The 14795-nt window shown below is 41.7% G+C and overlaps 1 protein-coding gene across 1 annotated transcript in view; it reads left to right on the top strand.

The window, feature by feature from the left end:
• Positions 1–14795, top strand: part of FERMT1 (FERM domain containing kindlin 1) — an 83909-nt gene that overhangs the window by 35339 nt on the left and 33775 nt on the right. Inside the window, exons 6-9 of the mRNA XM_068232504.1 lie at positions 3457–3559; positions 8679–8786; positions 10718–10849; positions 14048–14097. Coding sequence (XP_068088605.1) covers positions 3457–3559; positions 8679–8786; positions 10718–10849; positions 14048–14097 — 393 coding nt within the window. The remainder of the gene's footprint in view (positions 1–3456; positions 3560–8678; positions 8787–10717; positions 10850–14047; positions 14098–14795) is intronic.

Genomic DNA, 14795 nt, shown 5'->3' with positions numbered 1-14795 from the left:
TGCATTCGATAATGCTGAAAACAGTTCATTTTAACGATCACCTTCCAAAATTCCAATTCACTAAACCTATTACTGCAAAGAAAATTAGAATTGCCGACTAGTGAGGTGAATTACAACCTTGTGCAGTAAATCCCTAAAGAAATTGCAATTCACAAAGATTTACTTATTCAGCAAATCGGGCAAAAGAGTTCGATATTTTTCTCCAGCTCTAACCATCCGATAACTCACTCTCTCCATGCTCTCTGCATGCGGTAACAACGCTAGGGATATCAAATCTAACCCAAAAAAGTTTTACAAGTACATCAACTCTAAAAAAAGAAAGGTTGACTGTATAGGAATCCTAAAGGATGAGGGTGGGAACTCAATGGTGGACGACCAAGGTAAGGCAGAGTTATTAAATGCTTTCTTTGCTTCTGTCTTCACAAAGGAAACAGCACTGTTGCAAATTACAGAGGCAGAAGAGTCTCAATCTTCTAACTGTAATATTAAATACTTAACGCAGGAAGAAGTAAAGGCAAGACTAAATAAATTAAAAATAGACAAGGCACCTGGCCCGGATGGCATGCATCCTCGGGTCCTAAGAGAATTAAGTTCAGTTATAGCTAAGCCCCTTTATCTTATCTTTTGTGACTCTCTTGCAACTAGCAGAGTCCCAGTGGATTGGCGTACAGCCCACGTTTTCCCATTATTTAAGAAGGGCAAAAAATCTGATCCAGGAAATTATAGACCTGTAAGCTTAACATCAGTTGTATGCAAACTATTTGAGGGGTTACTAAGAGATACTATACATGACTTCATAGTAGAAAATAATCTTATTTCTCAGCATCAACATGGGTTTACTAAAGACAGGTCCTGTTTGACTAACATGCTCAGCTTTTATGAGGTAGTGAATGCTAATATGGATATTGGGAATGCTGTAGATGTGATATACTTGGACTTTGCAAAGGCCTTCGACACTGTTCCCCACAGAAGTCTGGTGCAAAAGTTGAGGATGCAAGGACTGGGGAAGAGTTTGTGTGCATGGATAGGGAACTGGCTAATGGACAGAAAACAAAGAGTTGTGGTCAATGGATCGTACTCAAAATGGGAGACTGTTAGCAGTGGGGTCCCACAGGGGTCTGTACTGGGTCCAGTGCTCTTCAATTTATTTATTAATGACCTAGTAGATGCAGTAGTGAGCAATGTTGCTATTTTTGCAGATGATACAAAATTGTGCAGAATCATCAACTCTCAGGAAGATAGTGTCATATTGCAACAGGATCTGGATAGGATGGCTATATGGGCACATACATGGAAGATGAAATTCAATGTTGACAAATGTAAAGTCATGCATTTTGGTCGTACCAATGGTCTAGCACCATACAAAATAAATGGGATACAGTTGGGAACATCAAACTTGGAGAAGGACTTAGGAGTACTCATCGACAACAAGTTAAATAATCGTACTCAATGCCAAGCCGCTGCAGCTAAAGCGAACAAAATTTTGGGATGCATTAAAAGGGAAATAAAAACTCGAGATGCTAGCATAATATTGCCCCTGTTTAACTCTCTAGTAAGGCCACATCTGGAATATGGAATTCAGTTATGGGCACCACATTACAAAAAAGATATTGCAGTTTTAGAGCAGGTGCAGAGACGAGCTACAAAATTGATACGTGGGATGGAAGGTCTCGCTTACCAAGAAAGGTTAGATAAACTGGGTTTATTTAGTTTAGAGAAAAGACGCCTTAGAGGAGATCTAATTAACATGTATAAATACATTAGAGGGCAATATAATAGCTTGGCGGATGAGCTTTTTGTCCCTAGGCCTTCTCAAAGGACTAGAGGACATGAGCTGCGCATGGAGGAAAAACGTTTTAGCCATTTATTTAGGAAAGGGTTCTTTACAGTAAGAGTGGTTAAGATGTGAAATGCATTGCCACAGGAAGTCGTTATGGCAAACTCTATACCTGCATTTAAAGGGGGCTTAGATGCTTTCCTTGCGTTGAAAGACATCCATGGCTACAATTACTAGGTTATGCCTAATGATGTTGATCCAGGGATTTTACCTGATTGCCATCTGGAGTCAGGAAGGAATTTTTCCCATTTGGGGCTAATTGGACCATGCCTTGTGGGGTTTTTTGCCTACCTCTGGATCAACAGGGGTATGTGGGGGACGGGCTGGAGTTGTACTTTGTATTGGTTGAACTCGATGGTTGTATGTCTTTTTTCAGCCAAAATAACTATGTAACTATGTAACATAGACAGACAGCCAATAGGGAGAGCAAGGCAGTCAAAAGGGAAAGCCACACAGCCCTGTTCCTCATCCTGATTTGGTCCGACAACCTGAAAGGTGGGACTTTGCTGCAGCGGGGACAGAGAGTTTGTTTGAGGTTTTTCTGTATCCCTTTAGATGTGAAAATCTGCATACACTTATACAGAAGAGCTCCCCCTGGTGACTGCAGCACATCTATAGGGATGTTGAGGGTGCACTGAACAGAAAACTTCAACTACACACATCCTCCTGCCTCACCGCTAACCTGCTCTGCAGCTGGAAAGTGACACTTACCGAGCAGGGCTTAGTGAATTGAAGCATGTTTGTTACCGAACTTCTACCTCATGCAGGAAAAACTTTGATGAATTTGAAAAAAAAGGTGTAAAATACCAAATGCGATATTTTACCAAACAAAAGGATTTTTCAGAACCGCCTTTAGTAAATTGAGGCCATAATGTACAAGAGAAACAGAAAGTTGGTTTACACTTAATAAAGTGGACCTGAACTCATGCACAGGACCCAAGGTAAACACAGATTAAACCACCCTGTATGTATTTAGAGAGTTTAGCCGGTCTAATGCCCTGTCATCTGTGACTAATCACAACTGTAATTTGATCTTTCCGCTGTGTCAGCTCAGGAATCTTGGCAGTCCTGAGCAGCTAATTTGTAAACAAGGGATATTAACCCTATGTCTGCTTCCATGAAAGCATTAAGTAGACACACTGCATATTTATTGCAGGATTTGTACCATAAATTGGCTGATCTGCTGTGGCAGTCAGCTGACACAGCTGAGAGATCAAATTACAGTGGTGACTAGTGACAGATGAGGGGTAATTAGACAGACTAAACGTCTGTCCTGTGCAAGAGTTCAGGTCCACTTTTTATTTAGGCCTTTTGTGACCTCCTGAGCAAGCTGATTAAAAAAGTATATTTATTTGCTGCTATGATCATTTTGTGGATGTATTACTGTTATTCTTTGTTGTGTGCAGAGGTACTACTGTTATTCTTTGTTGTGTGCAGAGGTACTACTGTTATTCTTTGTTGTGTGCAGAGGTACTACTGTTATTCTTTGATGTGTGCAGAGGTACTACTGTTATTCTTTGTTGTGTGCAGAGGTACTACTGTTATTCTTTGATGTGTGCAGAGGTACTACTGTTATTCTTTGTTGGGTGGATTTATCACTGTTTCTTTGTTGTGTGCAGATGGTTGGACTCCTCAAGATCTCTCATGGAACAGGGATTCCAGGAGGAGGACTTGCTGTTCCTCAGATTTAAGTACTACTCCTTTTTTGACTTGAACCCAAAGGTAAGATTATTTACGTGCGTCTGTATATAAAATTGGCAGCGCTGGGCCGAGGCAGAGGCAAGAGAGGCTCCAGCCTCAGGGCGCTGTGTAGGAGGGGCGCACAACTCACTCAGATATCATTCCCCTATTGTGTTTAAAAGCAGAGAGAAATAAGAAAAAGGGATACGTAGCAGTGACTGGAAGCCAGATAACTGGAGATTAAGGTGTTGGGGGCCTGGGGCGCCTCTTAGTCTAGTAGCAATCAGTGTGTGATGGTTGGGGTGGGAGCGATGGAGGGGCACACTTCGGTGTCTCAGCCTTGGGTGCGGAAGGACCTTGTCCCGGCTCTGAAATCTGTATATTATACATATAAAACGTCCTCATGGCTTTAGTACAGTATTGTCTTAAAAAAGAAGTCAGTTAAATCCGCTAATTTCCCCTTGTCCAAAATGAATCTGTCATGATGCATTGCCTCAAAGCGGTGGGCGAAGCCATGCAAATGACTCTGATGAGACTTTTGAAGCATGCATATCTACTGTACTGTAAGGTACATGAGAATCTGGAAGTGTCCCACTACCTGTTTAATCATCTGATATTAATGGTATCAAACTTACAAGTAATCCAGCTGACCTTTTTAAAAGCAACTATATCCCTATATTATCCACCATCAACTAAGAAACTTCTGAGATGTCCAAATTTTGCCTGTCATGGTCTGGCCGCATAGCGGCATTTAAAATGTTTCTCCTCCCTAAAATTTTATACATCTTCAGGACATTACACATTCCCCTACGTAAATCATTCCTCCTTGACCTTAAAAGAAGCATCAACCACTACATTTGGCAGGGGAAAAAAATCAGAGTCCCCTTCGATATAATAACGCTTCCTAAATGCAAAGGTGGTTTGGGCCTACCTTATATCACCTCCTACTACTATGCGGCAAATCTAGATGCGATCAGACATTGGTGGTCGCCAGACTCCCCTAAACCTTGGGTGTCCATCAAAAAAAGCTTACTAGGCTCCCCTCTCAGAAAAATACTCTTAGCTGTAGCACTGGGCTCCCCTTTCCCACGATCTCCTTACCCCACTGTACAAGCAACACTGAAAGCATGGGAGCACTTCCTTAAACACCCTCCAGACCCAGAGACCTCACACACCCCCATGATACAAATCGATGTTCTGCAAAAATTCACCCCTAATCTCGATGTTTCCAAATGGCAATCAGTCAATATTAAGTTTTTAAATAACCTTTTTGAAAATCATACCCTCAAGTCCTTCAAATCTCTCCAACAATCTAACAAACTACACCATTCACAACTATTCACATACCATAGAATTTATCATGCAATTAAATCACATCACATTGTTCTCCCGCGATTCCCTAGTAAAATCCTAACAATGCTAAACTATAGAGGTGAGTATAGAGGAGGCATATCAACGTGGTATGAAGAACTGCTAAGGAAGAACCCTTCCCCACTTCAAAAATATGCCCTCACCTGGACATTCGACCTCAACTTAAACATTTCACAGGAACATCTACTAAAGGCCTCAGCCTTAATCAATAAATACTCAAGATGCAACTCCCACTGGGAAATGTCAAGAAAACTTTTGTTTAAATGGCATTACACCCCCCGCAAAATAGCATCCTTTGTCACAGATACGTCTCCTCTATGCTGGCACTGTTCCTCAGACACTGGCACTCTAATCCACATGGTATTGGAATGCCCAAAAATTAAAACCTTCTGGTATCACATTGAATCATTAATCAAAAAGTTTTTTCTGCATGATTTTCAGCTATCACCAGAATTAGCACTACTCCTAGTAGAACTTGAAAAACTGCCAATGCGTGAACAACCTCCTATATGTCATGTTATACTAACAGCCTTATCACTAATCCTTTCTAACTGGAAATCCGCAGACCAACTCTCTATCCCAACGCTTCTATCGCTAGTCAACAGAAATCTGAATCTGGAAGCAAAGATTAGGAGTAGATCTGCAGGTTCTCAACTCAATTTTTCCCTCCCAGAAACCTGGTTACAGTTCGCTCCATGAAAAGAGTATATATGCTTGAAAGAGTATTGCCGACACTATGTCGGACTCAGTGGACAACCCTTGTTGTTAGTTTATGTTCTGTAGAGTTCCAAGTTATATTCACTCGTAGCCTAGGATATTTCATATTCTGCTTTGGTTATACAATGTTCCCCTACTTTCTAAATTTAGGCTATCGATGGAGCTTAGGCTCACTGGCTTCGTTAGCCCTCACCACAGCACCTAGAACCAATGGTGTCAGCCTTGTCGGCTTAGCAAATTGCACTATGATCGGTCTTCTGTACTATAACCTTCAGGAGCAATATGTAATAATTGTACTATATATGATTCCTTGTTGCTATGCTAAAATTGGTTAGTATTATCAATCATAACAAACAATAATGCTGTATACTATCATCATTTGTATGCTTCAAACTCAATAAAAAATTATTATAATGGAAAAAAAATCATCTGATATTAATTACAGCATAAAGAAATGAGAAATCACATAGAAAAAAGATTTGTCAGGTTACAGAGATACTGTGAAAATGAATTAATAAAATAGATTTTTTTTTTTTTGCCTTGTCTCCCTGAATGCTCTGGGGGAAGAATTCTGCATAGCTAAACAGCCTAGGCCAGGCATGGGCAAACTTGGCCCTCCAGATGTTACGGAACTACAAGTCCCACAATGCATTTGCCTTTATGAGTCAGGACTGTGGCTGTCAGGCTCCTGCAATGCATTGTGGGACTTGTAGTTCCTTGACAGCTGGAGGGCCAAGTTTTCCCATGCCCGGCCTAAGCTAAGCAACACTGGGAGGGCATGGCTACATAGCAATATTCAGCATTATATAGATATCCTGAGTAATTTACAGTACTGTATTCTATGTCATTACTTTGTGCTGTGTACTATTTGCCTCTTAAATCACTTGTATAAAACGAAATGGTTAGCCTGGTATATAGCCACAATTAGGGTGATATGCCAATGAATGCAATTGTCAAATTGTAGCTGTCTTTTGTGAACTCCAAATTCTACAAAGCCATTTGCTTATAAAGTTGAAATCCAAAAGCTTGACATAGAGTGGCATCTAGTGGATAAACTAGAGTAAGCAGGCTTTAATGCATTTCTAGCTCTCATACAAATCTAAATAGAAAACAAACTTGTGATATAATGATTTGTATGTGTAGTACAGCTAACAAATAAAACATTAGCAGCAGAGATGTGATTCTAATATTGTTTCCAGTACAGGAAGTGTAAAGGAACCTCCAGTTGTTTTCTATGCGAAAGAGCTTCACTGATCTCTCCGACTTTCAAAGCTCTGTCTTCTGAAGTGTATTATCTTAACTGCCTGTCACTATTTAGTTTTTTTCTGCAGAGGAAAGTTCAAAAGGTCATTAGCCTGCTCTGTGAAATCATATAGAATGCTGAGTGTAATGTGTAAATGTGTAAATTGCAAATATTAGAGAATGATGCAATGTTATAAAAAAAAAACATATACCGTAACTGAAAATAAAAATATGAGACTATTTTCTTAACTACTAATGTTCTATTAATTATCCTTATTACACAACCAATTCATTATATCATTTTTTTTTTTTTGCTTCAGTGTGACTTTAACATAAAAAGATCCTTTCCTGCACTTGTTTTTTATTGCATTTGATGACTTTTGAGCTTGATGAAAATCACACAAACTCCTCTATAGTCATGTGCTCTGGTACTCAACTATCCTACATCAGGCAAATAGAAAGCGGCTACCTGTATCGTATAGAATACCTGTATACCTGAACAGTATATTGTAAATGCCAATAGGTGTTTGGCTGAAAATACACCTCTTGTGTCCAGTGAGCTGCATACGCTCCTGTTGATGGGGGAACATGTGAGGCAGGTAATTTGGGTGCCGCCATAGACCGCAATGTTAATTGCAGCTACATCAGCGCCCGGCGAATAATTTAGGCACCGGACTTATAGCTGGAAGAGGAAAATGTGAGAAAAGGATGAGTGGTGTAAAGCGCAGGGTAGGGGAAGGGCTAGAGTTAGACATAGGGTACAAGGTGGGTTAGTTTTAGGAATAGGGAGAGGGGGATGGTTAGTGTGAGAGGAAGGTTAAAGAATCTATAAGGGAAAATAGTGCCCCTATGGCTTTAAGGATACCCAAAGTGACATGTGACATGATGAGATAGACATGGGTATGTACAGTGCCTAGCACACAAATAACTATGCTTTGTTCCCTTTTCTTCTTTCTCTGCCTGAAAGAGTTAAATATCAGGATTGTAAGTGGCTGACTCAGTCCTGACAGGAAGTGACTACAGTGTGACCCTCACTGATAAGAAATTCTACTTGTTACCTCTTTCTTGCTCTCAGAAGCCATTTTATGCTAGGAAGGTGTTTTATAGTTGGAATTTCTTATCAGTGAGGGTCACACTGTAGTCACTTCCTGTCTGAGTCAGGACTTAGTCAGCCACTTACATACCTGATATTTAACTCTTTCAGACAGAGAAAGAAAAAAAGGAACACAGCTTAGTTATTTGTGTGCTAGGCACTGTACATACACATGTTTATATCATGTCACTTCAGGTATCCTTTCAGGAGGGGGAAGCCTCTGGATCCTAATGAGGCTTCCCCGTCCTCCTGTGTAGACCTGATCCAGCGCTGGCTCCCTTTGAAAATGAATGCAGACGCAATAGCGCCTCCGGCATGTGGCAAAATTTACTTTTGGGATCTGGCACAGGCACAGTACCATCAAGCCGAGCCCAATCAGGTCCACTCTATTGCACAGGCATGAGACACCTGTGCAGTAGAGTGGACTCGATCGGGCTTCGCTATTTCCACTGGAGCCCAAGGGGAAAGATGGTATCGCGCCTGCACTGGATTGCAAAAGGTAAATATTGCTGTCTGCTGCTGTCCGTGGGTGGCTGTGCTGGATCCGTGCTGCACACGAGGAAGGGAGGAGCCTCATTAGAATCCAGAGGTTTCTCCCTACCAAGGTCCAGCCTCTGTTTAAGTAAATAAACTAGTACAGTATTGCCGATATTCCACTATGGCTTCAACCGGCGCCCAAATTGCCTGGCGCCCTTTTCACACGTATGTAAAGGTCTATGTCTGTTTTCTACTCTTCAGTATGATGCCGTCCGTATCAACCAGCTGTTTGAACAAGCACGATGGGCTATTCTACTGGGAGAAATAGATTGCACAGAGGAGGAGATGCTAATGTTTGCAGCATTACAGGCAAGTATTCCATATCCAAGCTGTATTCTTCAACTACTGGCTTATTAGCTGTTTACTGAAATTCTCCATGCATTTTGGACAGTTCCAAATGTGGTTACCTGGGGCCACATACAATTCACTTTTGCACCTGAGTTTTCCCCTGGGAGATAATTTTTCATCTTTGATTTAAAATAACTTTCCAGAACTTTTCAACTAAATTAATACTGAAAAGGGGGTGAAAAACTAATATCAAAATTATTTTGTGTATTTTCTTGCTTTCTATTGGATTAAAAGGCATTTTATTGACAAGTTTAAAAATATCACATAGGTGAAAAGTCAGGAGAAAAAGTGAATTGCATATGGGCCTTGGTCCACAATTAGAACAAAAGTGGGAATGCAGTATATAGAATGGGAGAAAATTTGAATGGAGTAAGTTTATAATTTTTTTTTTCTGCCGATGGTACGTCAGCTGATAATTTCTGCAGCACTTTAAAAAGTATATCGTTTTGCCACTAACTGTTCAGAGGAGTGCACAATCTTATCCCTACCATAGTCATAGTCCTTCATAGAAATGTAATTCAAATTAACTTATCTATGTTTTTGGGATGTGGGAGGAAGCCTAAGTGTCAACAGGAAACCCCTCTGTATCTCTGTATAAAAAGTGTCCTGACCCAGATTCGAGCCAGGCACCCAGCACTGCAATGCCCCATACACACGCTCAATCAATGTCGCCTGACGGGGATCCCTCAGGTAATCCCTCAGGTAATATTGTAGGAGGCAATGCAGGTGCATTGTTCACTTGCAAGCAATGGACGAGTCCTGCTCTATTTGGGGGGGGGGGGAGTAAAGTCCTGCAGTGGAGGGGGGGTAAGTGGGCCCTAGTTCTCAGGCAGTTGTTATTGGCCGCATCGGCTGAGTTTCATCTAGCGTATGTACTGAGTTTAAAGTGAGTATAAAGCTGAAAAAATATCAGATACTTACCTATGGACAGGGAAGGTTCTGCACCCTTTAGGGCCTTCCCTGTCTTCTTTTGCTCCCTTAGTTCCAACTTCCAGCGATGTCATTCCCATTGTGTGTACTCGCCCAATTGGTCGAATACATGCCTGTGAGTCCTCAGAAGGCTTTGGGAGCACTTATGTCCCAACTTACGTGTAACACGCACACTCGTGCATCCGCAGAACGGTGCTACCCGTCTTCGGAAGCACTTGGGTACACGAGTGCGGCGGCACATAAAATGGGGCAATGGCGCTGGAACTAGTGATACAAGAGAGGAACAGGAAGGCTCTATAGGATCCAGAGCATTCCCTGTCCATAGGTAAGTATCAAACTTTTTTTTGGGGGGGGGGGGCACGCTTAACTCACTTTAATGTGGGAGTGCTATCCACTACATTACTGCCACCAATTGTAGCTCTACCAATCCGACAATAGATCAAAAGAGAGTACAGCAGGCCAGGCACATGCATCTATAAATGCCTGTTTATTTGAAAAAGCTTAAAAACGCATACAGCAGTACATGGCACAGCCAGCAATTGGAAAGGGAGTGACAAGCAGTACAAAGGTCGACAGCTGTTTCGCACCCTTCATAGGGGTGCTTCAGATGAAGCACCCCGACTGTACTCTCTTTTGGCCTGCTGTACTCTCTTTTGATCTAGTCAAGCTGCTGCTTTTGGGCTTTGAGCACACCGTTGGGCCAAAAAAGGTGGGTCCTGTGCACCTTTCTCTCTTCACAAAAGCTACCAATCCGAAAATAGTATTAAAAGGTTTACATTAACAAATTCAATGTATTTCAAGAGACAGTATAATCCCTCTTATATGCCTTCTACATACATCAAAAGCATTGTAGAGTAGAGAATTACTACATAATGTTATTTCTGTCAAATCCTACTAAGAATATAGATATAATATTGTTGCAAATCCAGAGTTAATGATCAGCTTTTCTTTATGTAATACAGTATCACATAAGCAAGTTATCGGTATCGAATGAGCCCTTTGAGATAACCACAGATGGAGAAACGGATGAAATAGAAGCTGCTTTATCAAATCTAGAAGTTGCTCTGGAAGGAGGAAAGTCCAAAAAAATATTGGTAAGTGCATTGACATTAACTAATCTTCTCCTGTTACACGCTCAGAAGGACCCTTTAATATGAGGGGATCATACTGCTGGCTGACCAGTGACTTAGTGTATGTAATACAATACAAGAATACAAGTGTGATTGGGTCTTTACAGAAATATCACAGAAACTACATAAGAAGGTATATCTAGAAAGACAAATTATAACAGGATACAGAGGCGAAAATTAATTGTTTCACCATGGGCCACCATTTTTAACCCAAACCTGACTGCAGAGCAGGATCATCCACAAGGCAGCCTAGGCAGTTGCCTGGGGTCCAGTGGGTCTCTAGGGGCCCAGTTGGTGCCTTCTTTGACCTCATTCTCACCCTTCCTTGTCAGAAAGTAGTTACCAAGCGTTACATTGGGCCCTGTATAGATGTAATAGGCGCTGGACAGTGTACTGGTTAAGGGCACTGCCTTTGACATGGGAGACCAGGGTTCAAATGCTGTCTAGGGTCAGTACCTATTCAGTAAAAAGTCCTTGGGCAAGACTTTCTAACACTGCAGGGTGGCCCCTTGAGTGTGCCTTTAGTGGCTGCAGCGTTGAGCGCTTTGAGTCCAACAGGAGAAAAGCGCTATACAAATGTTAGGCTTATAGGATTATTAGTAAGAAACAGTTGAACAGAGGCGCCAATCAGTGTAATGTAGTGTAAAATAAATTAAAAATCATTTAAAAAGTGAGGTAGTAGTGGACTTACCTCCCCAAAGAAGACTCACATTTCAGACAAAACTTGACTTTATTTGAATACTTTTTTTTCCATGGCTTTCGATAAGTTCACTTTAGGACCCTATTTATACTTAATGTGTTGTGTCGTGTCCCATTTTGGCAAACGGGATGCAACACAATGCAACTCAACTCAACACATTAAATATAAATAGGGCCTGAAAGGAACATGTACTGACACGGCTATGGAGGCTGCCATATTTATTCCTAATACCAGTTACCTGGCTCTCCTGCTGATTCTCTGCCTCTAATACTTTTAGCCATAGACTATGAACAGGCATGCAGATCAGATGTTTCTGACAAAAAATATGGCAAGATTAGCTGCATGCTTGTTTGAGGTGTGTGATTCTAGACTACTGATGCAAAACTGCCCAGCTACAGGTATTAAATGGAAAAAAAAATATGGCAGCCTCCATATTGTATATACTCGAGTATAAGTCTAGAAACCTAGCTCTGGCTCACTAGATAAAAGTATAGGGTCGACTTATACACGAGTCATGGGTAACACTGAGCACACTGAGTAATGTGTGTACTAATAGTGACATTCCCATTTGCAGCAATTTACCCTGTGGTAAGTGATACTGTTTTGATAAAGGAAATGCCAAGAAAGCACAGGACTGAAAGTCCTGAACACAACAACGAGGAAAAGGGTAGGGGGGTAAATACTGGGCTGCAGGAAGGGGGGTGAATAATTGCTGCACTTGGGGGCCTGGAAGAGTTATTGGCTTCACTTAAGAAAAACAAAAATTTGCTTTCTTAAAACAGAAAGAATTTGCGATAATTCAGGTTGGAGTGAGCTTGAGATGTCTCCCAGGGCATCACTGCTGAATATATGCAAATTAACCATTGTTAGTCTGTCCGGCTCTCGGTGTTACAAGCCCTACTGCATAGAGCCAAATTAATCCATGCCATGCACTGATGAGGATCAAACAATCCGAAACAGTCTGTATGCATGTTGGATTATTATGGCTCTGTACAATTTAACAAGCTGACACATCATTGCATTCCAGCGGTTCTGGAGGTGTGTTTAGCTTCTAAGGGTACAATGGTTAATTTGCATATATTCAGCAGTGATGCCTTGGGAGACATCTCAAGCTCACTCCAACCTGAATTATCGCAAATTCTTTCTGTTTTAAGAAAACAAACTTTTGTTTTTCTTAACATCTTAGTAAGGGGGCTTTTAGGACCATTGTAGTCCCTTACACACTCTAATGAGTTCTGGGTCACCATGACCTTGCTGGTTAGTCTGGCTTCACTTAAGGGACAGGAGGGGGTTAATGGCTGTTATACTTTATGGAGTGAAGTCATTAACCCCTCCTGGTTCCCAAGTACAGCTGCCAATTCCTCCTGGTCCCCGGGTGCAGCCATTAACTTTACTGGGTAGACTTATACTGGAGCCAATAAAAAATTCCAGCTTAAGAGGGTCAAATTTTGGAGTCGACTTATACACGGTACTCATTTAGTTTTTCTTTTCAGGGTGGTTTGACACCTTGCCATTGTGCAGTGTGTTTGTGGAGCAATGCTCCGCCCCCATCGCAACTCAAAAAATGTAATTCATATGACCCTGCAGCAGAGTGCCTCCCCAATTGCCCTCATCCAGAGATGTATTCCCTGCTGAGTAGGAAGTACGTCAGTAGGTTCTCAAGTTTCCCTATTGTATTTCTATAGTTCTGTACATGCACTCTGCACCACCGCCACCGACATATTTCAAATTTCTGTGTCGCCCATTCACTTACATCACTTCCACCGCTGCGGCGTCTCAGCGGCCATTCAGGCACTTCTGGCGCGACGTAACACAGTAAGTATGTTAGGCCCCATTGCCTTACATTGTCGTTGTGTTACCCTGGGGTAAAACAGGGTAACACAATGCACACTTGTAAGACAAATGTTAGGGCCCATTCACACTTGTGCGTTTTCAGAGAGATTTCAGCTTTGCTGAAAATCGCTAGCGATTTGAAAAACGTGTGAACAATGAAAGAGCATGGAAGTGTTCTCATCAAAGCGTTTAGCGATTCGTTGAAACGCAAACGCGTTGCATGCAGCGTTTTCTGAGCGATTCTGGAGCGATTAGCGATTCAATAAAAGTATTTGAATTGAACTAGAAATCGCAAAACGCTAATTGCTGGAAAAACGCTCTGTATACAGTGAAAAATCGCTAGGAAAAAGCACCAGAAAAACGCTCAGCGTTTCGCATTAGCATTTAGCGATTTCTAGTGTGAATGGTCCCTAAAAGGGGCCTTAGTGTTTAATGAATTCGCTCCTATGTTGCTGACTACGAAAAAAAAAAAAGCTTCAACCAAGATTTCTTTTTTCTGTGGATGCTTTTACTACAAATACTGGTTTGAATCGATCAAATCATAAAACATAACTATCGGTATTTAAATGGCTGGATTTTACATTCTCAATTATAAAACTCACTTCTCTGTTTTTCTTTTATCATATTAGGAGGATATTACAGACATACCAAAACTTGCTGATCATCTGAAACTTTTTAGGTAAGTTGTTGTAACATAATTTTCTTTCTAGTACTGGCTAGATGGTGGATTCCATGCATATTCACTAAATAAATGGAGGAGGCCGGGCACATGTGTGCTCATCAGCATGTTTGGGTGCCCATTGGCATTTCAATATAACACATGTAAAATTTAAAAATAAGCATGCCCCTCTCCAATCTCCATGCATTTCTAGTCCCCCATTGAGGCTGGTAAAACCCAGGAATTCTGAAGCCCCCACAATCTGGGGTCCATGCCTTAATCAATGCTAACCCACATTGTCCTTCATGTTGAGGGGCAATCTGCAAAATGGGGGGGGGGGTAAAGTCTTCAAATTTGGCAAAGTTCCCTTCCCCATAGTTAGGGACAAGGAGCTCTTCCCCTCCTCTTGCTAGTGGAGGTGGGAGTTATTACCAGAGCCGGGACAAGGTCCTACAGCACCCAAGGCTGAGACACCAAAGTGCGCCCCTCTATCCCTCCCACCCCAGCTGTCACACACTGATTGCTATTAGACTAAGAGGCGCCACAGGGCCCACAACCTCCCCAACACCTTAATATCTAGTTATCTGGCTTGCAGTCACTGCCATGTATCCCCTTTTCTTATTTCTTTCTGTTTCAAACACAATTAGGAATGACAGCTGAATGAATTCTGCGCCCCCTCCTACACTGCGCCCTGAGGCTGGAGCCTCTCCAGCCTATGC

This window comes from Hyperolius riggenbachi, chromosome 4 (assembly GCF_040937935.1).
Source record: "Hyperolius riggenbachi isolate aHypRig1 chromosome 4, aHypRig1.pri, whole genome shotgun sequence".
Lineage (NCBI taxonomy): Eukaryota > Metazoa > Chordata > Amphibia > Anura > Hyperoliidae > Hyperolius > Hyperolius riggenbachi.
This window is presented reverse-complemented; position numbering and strand designations above follow the sequence as displayed.